This window comes from Mycteria americana, chromosome 1 (genome assembly GCF_035582795.1).
Source record: "Mycteria americana isolate JAX WOST 10 ecotype Jacksonville Zoo and Gardens chromosome 1, USCA_MyAme_1.0, whole genome shotgun sequence".
NCBI classification, from domain to species: Eukaryota; Metazoa; Chordata; class Aves; order Ciconiiformes; family Ciconiidae; genus Mycteria; species Mycteria americana.
Window position 1 is genome coordinate 197,400,002 of NC_134365.1, and position 12,735 is coordinate 197,412,736.

Here is a 12,735-nt window from a genome sequence, read left to right on the forward strand (position 1 = left end):
ACAGCATCTGTGAGATCAGATTCACAAAAACAGGTCTGGTCTATCCTAAGACGAGATGAAAAAATCTCCTTCATTTCACAAAGGCCAAACCATCAGTAACCTTTCAAAGAAATAAAACTTTCAAAAACTCTTATTCAAAATGCCCATAGCTCTTCATAAAGGTCTACTTTTTCCTATGATGATATACCAGTGTTGTCATACTGTATGTGTGTAGCTTTGACTAAGTCAAAAGGGAAAAGGACTGATTTTAAAAAAGAAAAACAGCTAACATTAGTCCATAACAACTTAACAAAGCATTCCCACGATCAGACTGTCACTGGGAAGAAAGAATTACATAAAGTCATCCTGAAGTGCCTACAAATATAGTCCTTTGCCAGCATAAGACAAGATAAGAAGCTACTCAATATAGCAGCGCAAAGACAGTCAATTTAGTACAGCATTTATGTCATTAAGGTTGCATATTACTAATTACTGAAGTAAAATTAATCATTGTCACTTCACTTACAACATAATTAACCGTTAAGTTCAAACAGTACACATAACTGCCTTGAAAAACTACTTCACTTTCAACATACTTAGGCATAAGCATTTGCACAGCTTTTAACAAAATTGAAAGATCTCAGAAATGCCTGTTAAAAAAAATTCAAAAGAAAATCTGGACTCTATTTTCAGTTTTCATTAGATACCTCTAAAAGACATTTACAGCCATTCTATGTATAAAAACAGAAAACAATCAATATTTTCACAATCTACTCACATTTACATTTGAACTATAGCACTTGTACCAAAAAGCGACTTCTATTCTCTTACCACTAACTGCTGCATGTTGCTTCAGATATTCCCTTCTGACATTTATGTTCTTCACAAGGCACTGCCTAGCATGAGCTCTTCTCTCTTTCACTGGATCTTTTGCACACAATGCACAAATAGCCATATATTCTAGTGGCAGCCGTAGTCTAGAAAGGCCTTTGTGAAGTTTCTGAGCAAATATTTGTCTCACTTGGTAACATTCATCCTATTAAAAAAAAAAAAAAAAAGGGCAAAAACAAAAAAGGTAACAGTAAACTTTTCTAAAAGTAATATAGACTGTGAAATAAAACATGGAAGCCTGAGTAAATATGCCAAAATCAATTTCAGACCTTGCAGCCACAGAAACATAGGAATTGTAAGAACATTTTTTAATGCCAATTCAGAGCAATTAAATTGAATTAATCATTTGAAGCTCCCCTTAAGATCAGGAGAAGAGCTAAGGTTCAGAAACTGTATAGGAACATGTCACACTCAGGACCCAAGGCCTAATTTAGCATAGTATTGAGGCATGGAGCTAACGAAATTGTTTACAATAGGACCACTTGCTTTGTGGAGCCAAAAATCAAAGATCTGCACTGAAATAGTGTTTAGCCACCAGTTACCACTGTGTTGATTTTACTACTGTGATTTCACAAATTTTCATCAAGCCATTAATATTAGAAACCAAATAAAATTCAGCAGAATGACCACATAAGATAAGGTCAAATGCTGAAGAGAGTACCAAGTGTTTCCATTATACTGTGGAAACCTGTATGAACTATGTATGACCACGGAAGAGAATAACCCATGTCTAATACTTGCCAAAGAACACAAAGTAAAATAACATGAAGGTGGCAAATGTACTTCTACAATTTACTAAGCAACGTATTTCCAGAAAAGATACGAACTTTAAAGTTCTCTGTATGAAAATAACCTACATAATTTAAGACACCATTCAATATACCACAAGCCATTTAGTAACACAGACCAAGGAAGGTTGTGGAAGCAGGTGCAGCAAACAGTTACAAGAAAATGTACAGAAAAGCGTAAGGTAAACAAGGCCACCAAAACAGCCTGGCATATTTAACCTGCCAAATAAATGTCAAGAGGAAAGATTTATTATCTCTAAATACAAAGAAAAAACATTAACAAGAATAAACAGCTATTTTAGTCAAATGACAGAAAGAATTGAAAAGGGTTTCCAGCTATCAGCCAACGAAGTGCAGAGACGAAGCCTAGCCACTGGTAACATTGACTCTGCTGAATTTGCAAATGGCATCAAAAGAGATCACGTGTTAGATAAAACAAGCCTCCCTCTCCCCCCACCCAAAAATTAAATCCAGAAGAAACTCATCAAGTCCTATTTTCCCTTCTGAGCTTCAAGCCATAGCCTTGCTCTATGGACTGAAACCCTGAAATGCCTGCTGTAGCCAGAGTTGAAGCAACCCAAGACCACAAACCCAAACTGTGAAACCTACTCAAGACCCATTGCCTCTTTATAGCAAATCCACCCCCCAGCAGAAGGCTAAGATATAGTCCTCTTTTCCTGCTCAATAACATCACCTAAGTCTAAAGCCTTCGGAAAGCTTAGAAGAGACCTGTGCCTAGTTGGTATATTGACAAGGAAGCATGTCCTCCTTGACTCAGAGGACAATGGCAGGTATAGTTCATTGTTACTGATGGTGGTGTGTGGCACAAATTGGAATTATTTTTATTTCTTTGTCTTTTAATATTGACAATAACCTTAAATTCAGCTCAGTGACACTAGTTCACTGAGAAGAAGGGGGACCAAACTCAACCAAGTTCTACATTTTTAACAGCATACAAATAAAACCCATACATTAGCCCAATTTTATGTATCTACTTCTCTGCCATGCAAGTGCAAAAGTCACTGAAACCATTACCCTGCATCTGAGGATCTGAACTCAATAGCCTTGCAGAGAGAAAGGAAACTGCAGAAGACCTCAAGAAGATCTAGAAAAGTTATGAATAACTATTCAAAATCCATTAGGAGCTACCGAGAAAAGTAAAGGCAGAATTCCTGTCCTGACAGACCTTACAACCTAAATTCTAGTAAACAAGTAAGAAAGTCACAAAAGGCAAAGAAATATCAATAAATGAGGAGAAAAGTGACAAAAGTAATACTATAGTGGAACAAATTCTCCTGGAAGCTATGTCAAGGTATATGGGTAGCCACCGGGAGGCGAATACAGACAGCCAACATGGCTTCACAAAGGACAAATCATGCCTGACTAATCTAGTAGCCTTTTACAACGGGGTGACTGCGTAGGTGTATAAGGGAAGAGCAACTGATGTCATGTACCTGGAGTTCTGTAATGCCTTTAACATAGTCTCACACAACATTCTTGTCTCTAAATTGTAGAGATACGGCTTTCATACGAGACTATTCAATAGGTAAGAAATTGGCTGAATGGCCATGTCCAAAGAATTGTGGTCAAACACTCAATGTCCAAATGGAGATCAGCGACAAATGATGTCCCTCAGGGGTCAATACTGGGACTGGTAATATTCAATATCTTTATTAATGACACAGAGAGCAGGATTGAGTACACCCCTCAGCAAGTCTGTGGATGACACCAAGCTGAATAGTGCAGTTGATACACTAGACAGAAGGGATGCCATCCAGAGGGATCTTGACAGGCTTGAGGAGTGGGCCCATGTGAACCTTATGAAGTTCCACAAGGCTAAGTGCAAGGTCCTGCACCTGACTCGGGGCAATCCCCAGAATCAATACAGACTGGGGGATGAAGGGATTGAGGGCAGCCCTGCACAGAAGGACTTGGGGACACTGGTGGATGAAAAATTGGACATGAGTCAGCAATGTGCACACGCAGCCCAGAAAGCCAATCGTATCCTGGGCTGCATCAAAAGAAGTGTGGCCAGCAGGTCAAGGGAGGCGATTCACCCCTTCTACTTTGCTCTCATGAGACCCCCACCTGGAGTATTGAGTCCACCTCTGGGGCCCCCATTACGAGAGAGACATGGATCTGTTAGAGCAGGTCCAGAGGAGGGCCATGAAAATGGTCAGAGGGATGGAACACCTCTCCTATGAGGAAAGGCTGAGAGAGTTGGGGTTGTGCAGCCTGGAGAAGAGAAGGCTCCGGGGAGACCTTATTGCAGCCTTTCAGTATTTAAAGGGGGCTTATAAAAAAAGATGGAGACAGACCTTTTACCAAGGCCTGTAGTGACAGGATAAGGGGCAATGGTTTTAAACTGAAAGAGGGTAGGTTTAGATTGGACATAAGGAAGAGATTTTTTACAACAAGAGTGGTAGGACACTGGAACAGGTTGCGCAGAGAAGTTGTGGATGCCCCATCACTGGAAGCGTTCAAGGTCAGGTTGGACGGGGCTTTGAGCAACCTGATCTAGTGGAAGATGTCCCTGCCCATGGCAGGGGGGTTGGAATGAGATGATCTTTAGAGGTCCCTTCCAACCCAAACTATTTCCGACCCAAACTACTCTATGATTCTATAGTAAGATGTGATGCTAACTTGTTCATAAGTGTTGATAACCCTATTATGTTCTTCCAATTTAAATCTCATCTCCCAAAATTGCCTTTCAAAAATTGAAGAGAGGTAAGCTTTAGACCCAAAGATAGCAAAAAAAAGGTTAAGGATAACACATCTGTTATCAATATCCACAAACATTTAAGACTAATACAGCTGGAAAATAAGAAGCAAAAATAAAGTGAGAGACAGTGATGAAATGGAGGGCAAGGAATTTGCACCTAATGTACTGAAAAGAGTCAAAACAATGATGGCAAATTCCGATAGAGGAGAACTGCAAGGTTAACTTTTGCAATAAACGAAAATTTGCCACAGGAGGGAAATGACTGAAGAAATGAACAGATTTTGATCACTGGATCAGAAGAAAACAGAACATGCAAATACTATATTGGCAAGGCTAGTCTGGCATGACATTATCCCGCTAGAGTACCCTTTCTGGAATAGACACAGATCTTAGTTGTCATTACAGTAAGTGGCTATTTTCCTCTCTACTAATTTTGTTCTGAATTGTAAAAATCTTTAAAACTCGTTTTGACACAAGACTAACGTTTCTATTAGGTTTTGGAATAGGAAGACTGAAAAGTATCAGTCCTTGCTTTCGGTGTAAAGACCTTCAGTTATTACCACTGAATTCCTGCTGCATTTTTGTTAAAATTACTTATGCAGATGAAATCTAAGTTTTGTTCCATTTCTCTTGTTTTTCATAGCATTTGGGAACTGAGTAAGGGCTCCTTTCCATAGGAACACAGAGGCTTAAAATCCACATAAACATTGTTAAAACAATATACAAGCTTAATACAGACTGTCTTACTCTGGTATATGAATGATTTTTCTAGCCTAGCTGTACCCAAACAACTTAAGAACTTAAAAAGATACTCTATATGAAAATAAACAATATCCACACAGGAGCTATACTTTGTATTTTCTAATATTAAATGCCAATTTAAAGTCTTCCGACATTTAAAATAGGTTGTAGCTTTTAAAGCTTTAGCCAGTCACAGGAATTAAGGTCTAGAATGGAGTATCATTATTACTGAAGATATCTTCTGAAAGGGATTCCTTCCAGAGCATTTCTTGACTTTCGTCAAGTCAGGAGAATACCAGCAGTTACATAAGTAACACCAACATGAGTCCCTCCATGATCGCTTTACTCTTGGGGTGGGAATCCATTTCTGTAGAATTTGCTAAGTCTACAAGACAGGAACACAGAGGATTCTCTATATCTCTACTTACAAATTGAAAGTTATGTCCTTTCTGCTACTTTAGGCTCACAGACAGAAATTAAGGATGAAAACTCTAACATCTACTCAGAAATCTCTCCCTATCTCTTCCAATATTTAAAGGATGCCAAGTATCTTTGCAGACCTCTGCGTTCCAAATACATTCTACCCAACTATCAAGAAACCAAGGTCATTGTTGTCACCACAGTCCAACATACTTTATATATCATCTCATTTCAACTTCTAATAATGTCATAATGCAGCTGGGGTATTACTTTAAATCAATACTGAATTCCTTGGTTTATCAATATTCTAACATTTCACTACTTTAAGTTAGCATTCCCCCACTGGGCAGCTCAGCACTATAGATCTAATTCTCATCCAAAATCAGTTTTCAGGATTATGTAGCGGGAAAATGAATTCACGCCAAGGCTGAACATTTTCCATAAAATCAGATTAGCAGAAGTATATACAACATACAGAACACACAACATCTGTACTCATACATGTGCTGATAACCCACAAGTCCCACCTAATTTCCTTACATTTATGGCTAGTGCACACAGCTGGTACTGTTCTAAGGTGATGATTTCATGGTAACAAGGTTCTTGTGCCAGCTTCACAATAGCATTCCCTGCAGCCAGCCTCAACCGAGACATATCAGGTTTACTGAAAAACAAGCACATGGATTATGAAGGTTAATTAGTAAAAAAATTATGTAATTATTTGACTTAAATAAATCCCAGTAAGTTTGCATTGCTGAAAAATAGGTACTTTAAAAAGAAGGGAAAATTTCCATGGACTTCGCCACCCCTACCACCCCAAATCAACAGCAGAAGTAAATTCAAACCAAAAGTAGTTTCCATGTCACCACATTTTACAGTCTATTACCACCTACCTATTACCTTGCCCCAACTTAGCAATTAAAATATTCCTTGGAACTTCCTAAAAGTTCCACATGGGTGTGAAACAGTTTGAGCTGTGCACTGGACCAGCACAGTCCAAATTGCCCCTCAGAGACCTCATTTAGCCTGTAAGATACTTTTGTCCAGCATGCTGGTTCTCCTTCAGCAGGGGGTTCCTGCCAAAGAAGTAGCCCATTTCTAGTCCCCAAAGTTGCCAATTCATTAGATATTATGATAAGTGACTAAGTGAATTGTATTTTTAAGACAATAGCAAAAAGGATTTAGCAAGTGAAAAAATTTTCAACATGCTGAAAGTATTGTTACTTGACTTGCACATCCAAATTGCACTCCCACCTAGCAAAACACTCTAACCATTTGCTAATTTTCATATCAAAAGATGAATGGATTTTTCTGTAACCTACAACCATATTTACAAAGGTTACCAGAATATCAAAAGCATCTTCACATGAGCCTTGCAAACTGATATCCACTTAATGTGTGCATTAATAAACTTAGTTAAGCTTTCACTGTTCTTAGAAAATTTATTTCAGTAAAGTATATTATTTCTGCCTTTCTTCAGATCAAACACAAAAGTATTAAGAAGCTTTATGCATCTCTCACTTAAACCACTAATGAATTCTATTCAGAATTATTAAGTACAGCTTTTTCCTTTGATAACTTGGAGCAGGAATCAAGTCATATTCTTATTTAGAGATAATTATTCATTTAAGCAGGATGAATATTGTTTAACTTCTTAATCATTTGCCCTTTATCCTTAGGAAGAGCAGACACTGTAGTCTTAAATCCATTATAATGAAAACTGTATAAAGCATTTAAAGAATGAGATAAAAAGCCATTATTAAACACAGAGTGCATGATAAAAATACCTGCTAAAGAGCTTAAACCTTATAATTTATCTAATCAGGCTTTATGCACACCTCAGTATTTTATGGAAACCATAACATTGAAAAAAACAAACAAACAAAAAAACCCCAAATACATCATGAGCAACCAAGTGACAGGACAAAAGCTGCACTAACTGTCAAACAAGGCATGAAGATTAATATGGTAATGTCTAGTTCTTAAATTTCACTTCAAATTGCATCTACTGTGAAAGTGAACCCAATAAAGATTCAATTTTTGCACTTCAGTGACAATTGAGCAATAATGACTTACAAGTACAGAGTGATTGAGCCAAAGGAAAGGGTAAAATTAAGAACTTTCAATCTTGCACAGCTTTGGTAGTGATAACATTTAATTCTGCAAATTGAATCAAAGATATTTCACATAAAAGTTGGCCAAATCTTTACAGAGTATACGTATCTCAGAAATACCCACAAGCATGTGTGCACGCTATGGGAAGGAAGAGAACTATGTCAGTTGTGAATATCATTCTTTCAGCTGAAGATGAAAATCGGATCTGTCTTATTCCCCAAAAGGATTATCTTCGAAGGAATATCTTCTATATTAATTGGGGATTTTTGATCAAATTGTTACAGCCAAAAGCTTTCTGATCTGCATTATCCCAAAACACACAATTATTAGGCCTGAAATGAAAGGTTCTGTACAATATAATTGCAGTTTTTGATTACTTCTAATAATTTTGAAAATTAGTACCCAGGATGTCCTTATCCTATCAGAAGCTTTCTAAAAGATACAAGAGGGACCTGGACATTTGTTTTCTGGAGTGCTATTACCATTGCTGAAGACCAGATGTTTGAAATGAGAACAAACATGCAACTACATGGAAAGATGTTATCAGTGCAAAACACAGTCGTAATTAAGGTGGTGGGCTGCAAAAAGATAATCCAAATAAATGCATCTTGAAAACATATCTGGTGCCTAATCACCTTCTCTCACTTTACAAACTAGCAGTTAACATTTTTTCTTCTACTCCAGAGAGTAGAATAAATGCCAGTGTCCAATTTTCTAAGCATTTTCCATGTTACATTAAATTAAAAAAAAGTCATTAGAATACCACCTCTCAAAGTGTTGCATATCAGATGCTGTAGCAAATTATCTATAGCACAGAACTATGAAGTTCTAAACTCCAAAGTTTAAGTAATTTTTCTCTTGTTAAGCTTCAGTTTAAGGAAAATGCATATAGCATTTCAGAAAAAAATCTCAATTCAGGTTCCTAGCTAATATCAATACTTTCAGCAACAGCTAGTGTCCTCTGATACTGATATACTCTTATTTTATGCTTAGTACAGATTAAAATTAAAATTCTACTATGAAGACATGCAAGATTCAACTTAGCTGCTTTACCTAACCACAAACAGAAAATTAGCATAATCTTGAATTTTAAATTTGTAGGGCTTTTTATGACTTATAAAATGAAAAATAAAGACCTGGAAAGGACAGTTGAGATATTGTTTACTGACAAAATTCAATATTAAAAAAATCCAACACTGATGAATTTAACCTACATATGCTAACATATCAAAGCAATCAGTTGTTGTCTTAAAAGCAATTCAACCAAGTCATCAATCCTACTACTTCGAAGTGAGAAGGATGAACAAAAGTAGGGATTTGTTTATTTGTTTTCCATAGTGGGACCTTGCATTCACTGACACTCTAGGCTGAACTATGCTTTGAAATTTAAAAAATCCCATTCCCTTACACCGTCACTGAAAGTACAATTGTGTAGATTTAGAGAGGCCTGGGGACAGAGTCATTTTTATGGCTGATGAGAACAATAACACCAAGATGATTACAACATGACTAATGGCCTACATGAGGTCAAATGTCTCCTGAACCCTGTCACTTTCATTTAATTCAATTATCTTCAGCAAATTATACGTTGTTTAAAAGACAAATGCAAGCCACGAACACAAAAATTGACTCCACATGAATGACATCAGATCAAGTACAGTTTAAAAGACTATGTTCTGTACTGAACAGACAATTTTACTCCTTCCAAAGCCTACTCTAATTTGGAAGGAGCAGTGTCAGATTTGCACAGTAAGGACACAGCAAGCACTGCCAGAAAGAAGATATCCTGATTGCGTTCTCAAAGGATGAAGAATAAAGGTAAGGAAGCGTCAGTGAGATACCAGCAAGCTCCATGCAGAACTGATGCACCTGAAACATCATCTCCTCTGCTTCAGGTTTTGAGAGTACTTGTTAGTGTAGGCAGTATAGCTCACACAAACAGAGAAAAGGAGACCTGCCCTCCTTGCAGCTTAAACCTTTCCCAAAATGCAATACTAGGAACCACAGAATAGTTACAGTTGGAAGGGACCTCTGGAGGTCATCTAGCCCAATCCCTCTGTTCAAGCAGGGTCAGCTAGAGCAGGCTGCCCAAGACAGTGTCCAGATGGCTTTTTAATATTTCCAAGGATGGAAACAACCTGTGCTAGTGCTCAGTCACCCTTCACAGTGAAAAAGTGTTTCCTTGTGTTCAGACAGAACCTCCTGTGTTTCAGTTTGTGCCCATTGCCTCTGGTCCTGTCACTGTGCACCACTAAGAAGAGCCTGACTCCATCTTCTTTACATCCTCCATTCAGTTATTTATACACATTGATGAGATTCCCACTGAGCCTTTTCTTCCTTAGGCTGAACAGTCACAGCTCTCTTAGCCTTTCCTCATCCGTCAGATGCTCCAATCCCTTAAGCATCTTCGTGGCCCTACGGTGGGCTCATTCCAGTTGCTCCACATGTCCCTCATACTGGGGAGCCCAGGTGTTCCATCACCTTCTCAGAGATTGAGGTAAGGCCAACTGGGCTGTAGTTAGTTCTCTGGGTCCTCCTTCCTGTCCTTTCTGAGATAGCAGACACCCCTGTTTTCCTCCAGTCTTCAGGCACCTCTACCCATCACCACGATCATTCAAAGAGGATCAAGACTGGCCTCACAATGACATCTGCCAGCTCCCTCAACAGACATGGGTGCATCCCATCAAGGACCATTGACTTACACACGTCCAGTTTATGTAAGTATTCTCTAACTTGATCCTCTTCCACCAAGGGTATGTCTTCCTTGCTCCAGATTTCCCCTGGTCTCCAGGGCCTGGGATTCCTGAAAGCCGGTCTTGCTAGTAAAGACTGAGGTGAAGAAGGCATTCAGTACCTCAGCCTTTTCCATGTCCTGTGTCACCAGGGCTCCTGCCTCGTTCAGCAGCAGGTGGACATTTTCACTAGTCTTCCTTTTGTCACCTATTCACTTAAAGAAGCTCTTCTGGTTGCCTTTGTCATCCCTCACTCGATTCAATTCCAGTTGGGCTTTGGCTTTTCTAGCTGCGTCTCAGACTGTGTTCTCTCTATTCCTGCCAGGTTACCTGTCCCTACTTCCACTTTCTGTATACCTCATAGAATCACAGAATAGTGTGGGTTGGAAGGGACCTTTAAAGGTCATCTAGTCCAGCCTCCCTGCAATGACCAGGGACATCTTCAACTAGATCAGGTTGCTCAGAGCACTGTCCAACTTGACCTTGAATGTTTCCAGGGATGTGGCATCTACTACCTCTCTGGGCAACCTGTGCCAGTGTTTCACCATCGTAAAAAATTTCTTCCTCATATCTAGTTTAAATCTACCCTCTTTTAGTTTAAAACCATTACCCCTTGTCCTATTGCAACAGGCCCTACTAAAAAGTCTATTCCCATGTTTCTTATAAGCGCCCTTTAAGTATTGAAAAGATGCAATAAGGTCTCCCTGGAGCCTTCTCTTCTCCAGGATGAACCCCAACTCTCTCAGCCTTTCCTCATAGGAGAGGTGTTCCAGCCCTCTGATCATTTTTGTGGCCCTCCTCTGGACCTGCTCCAACAGGTCCATGTCTTTCCTGTGCTGAGGACTCCAGAGCTGGACGCAGTACTCCAGGTGGGGTCTCACGAGAGTGGAGAAGAGGGACAAAATCACCTCCCTTGACCTGCTGGCCATGCTTCTTCTTATGCAGCCCAGGATATGGTTGGCTTTCTGGGCTGCAAGTGCCCGTTGTCAGCTCATGTCCAGCTTTTCTTCCACCAGTATCCCCAAGTCCTTCTCCACAGGGCTGCTCTCAATCCCTCCTTTTGTATTTCAGTTTTGCCAGGAGCTCCTTGCTCATCCACGCAGATCTGCTGAAATATTTGCCTGGCCTTCTGCTTTGACCACTCTTGAGCTTAGAGGAGACGATGCTTGAATACTAACTAGCTAGCTTTCTTGGGCCCTTCCTCCCTCCACGGCCTTATCCAATGGGACTCGACTAAGCAGATCCCTGAAGAGGCCCAAGTCTGTTCTCCTGAAATCCAGCACTATGGTCTTGCTTTTTGCCCTCCTTGCTGCCCCCAGGATTCTGAACTCCGCTATCTTATGGTCATTACAGCCAAGGCTACCTTCAACCTTCACACCCCCATGAAGTCCCTCCTTGTTGGTGAGTATGAGGTCCAGCAGAGCACCTCTCATTGGCTCCGCTATCACTTGTGTCAGGAAGTTGTCATTGATGCTCTCCAGGAAGCACCTGCATTGTTTATGTGCTGCTGTGTTGCTCCTCAAGTAGGTATCGGAGCGATAAGTCCCCCATGAGGGCCAAGGCCTGCGAAAATGAAGTTTTCTAGCTGTTTATAGAAGGCTTCATCCACTTCCTCTTCTTGGTCAGGGGGCCTATAGCAGACACCCACTACAATGTCACCCATACCAGTCTGCTCTTTGATCCTAACCCATAAGGTCTCAGTTGGCTCATCATCCATCCCCAGGCAGAGCTCCAAACTCTGGGGTTGAAGGGTTGCCTTTAACACACAGCAACCTCATGTCATTGCAGCTTTCTCCCTCCCCTAAAAGTATCCCCAGCCCTCCATTAACTTTAATAATGGAGAACTGACCACATCATTATATGCAGTTTCTATTATTTATAGTTTTGAGTACAAAAAGACTGGGAAAATTAAATTCCTAAAACATGCACAGTAAAGAATCATCACTCCAAGCATGAAAACACACAGGACCTACAGAACTGATGTATTCACAAACTACTGGATAAGCCAACAATATGCTTCAAGCAGTTATGCTGAAAAGCTAACTTACTGCCACTTAACTCCCTAGTATCTGCCATGAATGGTCATATTACAGAATTTAAAACTATGAAACAATTATTTACAAGGAACTTTAAGAAAGACTACACAGTTGCTACAAAGAAAACATACTAGATAATTCTCAGGTTTGCAATTTTGCACACACAACATAGTTCTATCTGCATAATCACTGTAGAACATTAAATTCTAACCCCAAATTAAAACCTTTTTACTCCTACTGGCACAATCCACCCATGCCCTTAATGGCTTTTGCAGACATAAATTTTCAATGTTTGGCAAGCAATAGTGGCG

The 12,735-nt window shown here is 39.6% G+C and overlaps 1 protein-coding gene across 1 annotated transcript in view; it reads right to left on the reverse strand.

Moving 5' to 3' along the window:
- Positions 1-12,735, reverse strand: part of PDS5B (PDS5 cohesin associated factor B) — a 116,887-nt gene that overhangs the window by 23,556 nt on the left and 80,596 nt on the right. The window contains exons 24-25 of the mRNA XM_075490785.1: positions 6,082-6,205; positions 811-1,015 (exon numbers count right to left, since the gene is read on the reverse strand). Coding sequence (XP_075346900.1) covers positions 811-1,015; positions 6,082-6,205 — 329 coding nt within the window. The remainder of the gene's footprint in view (positions 1-810; positions 1,016-6,081; positions 6,206-12,735) is intronic.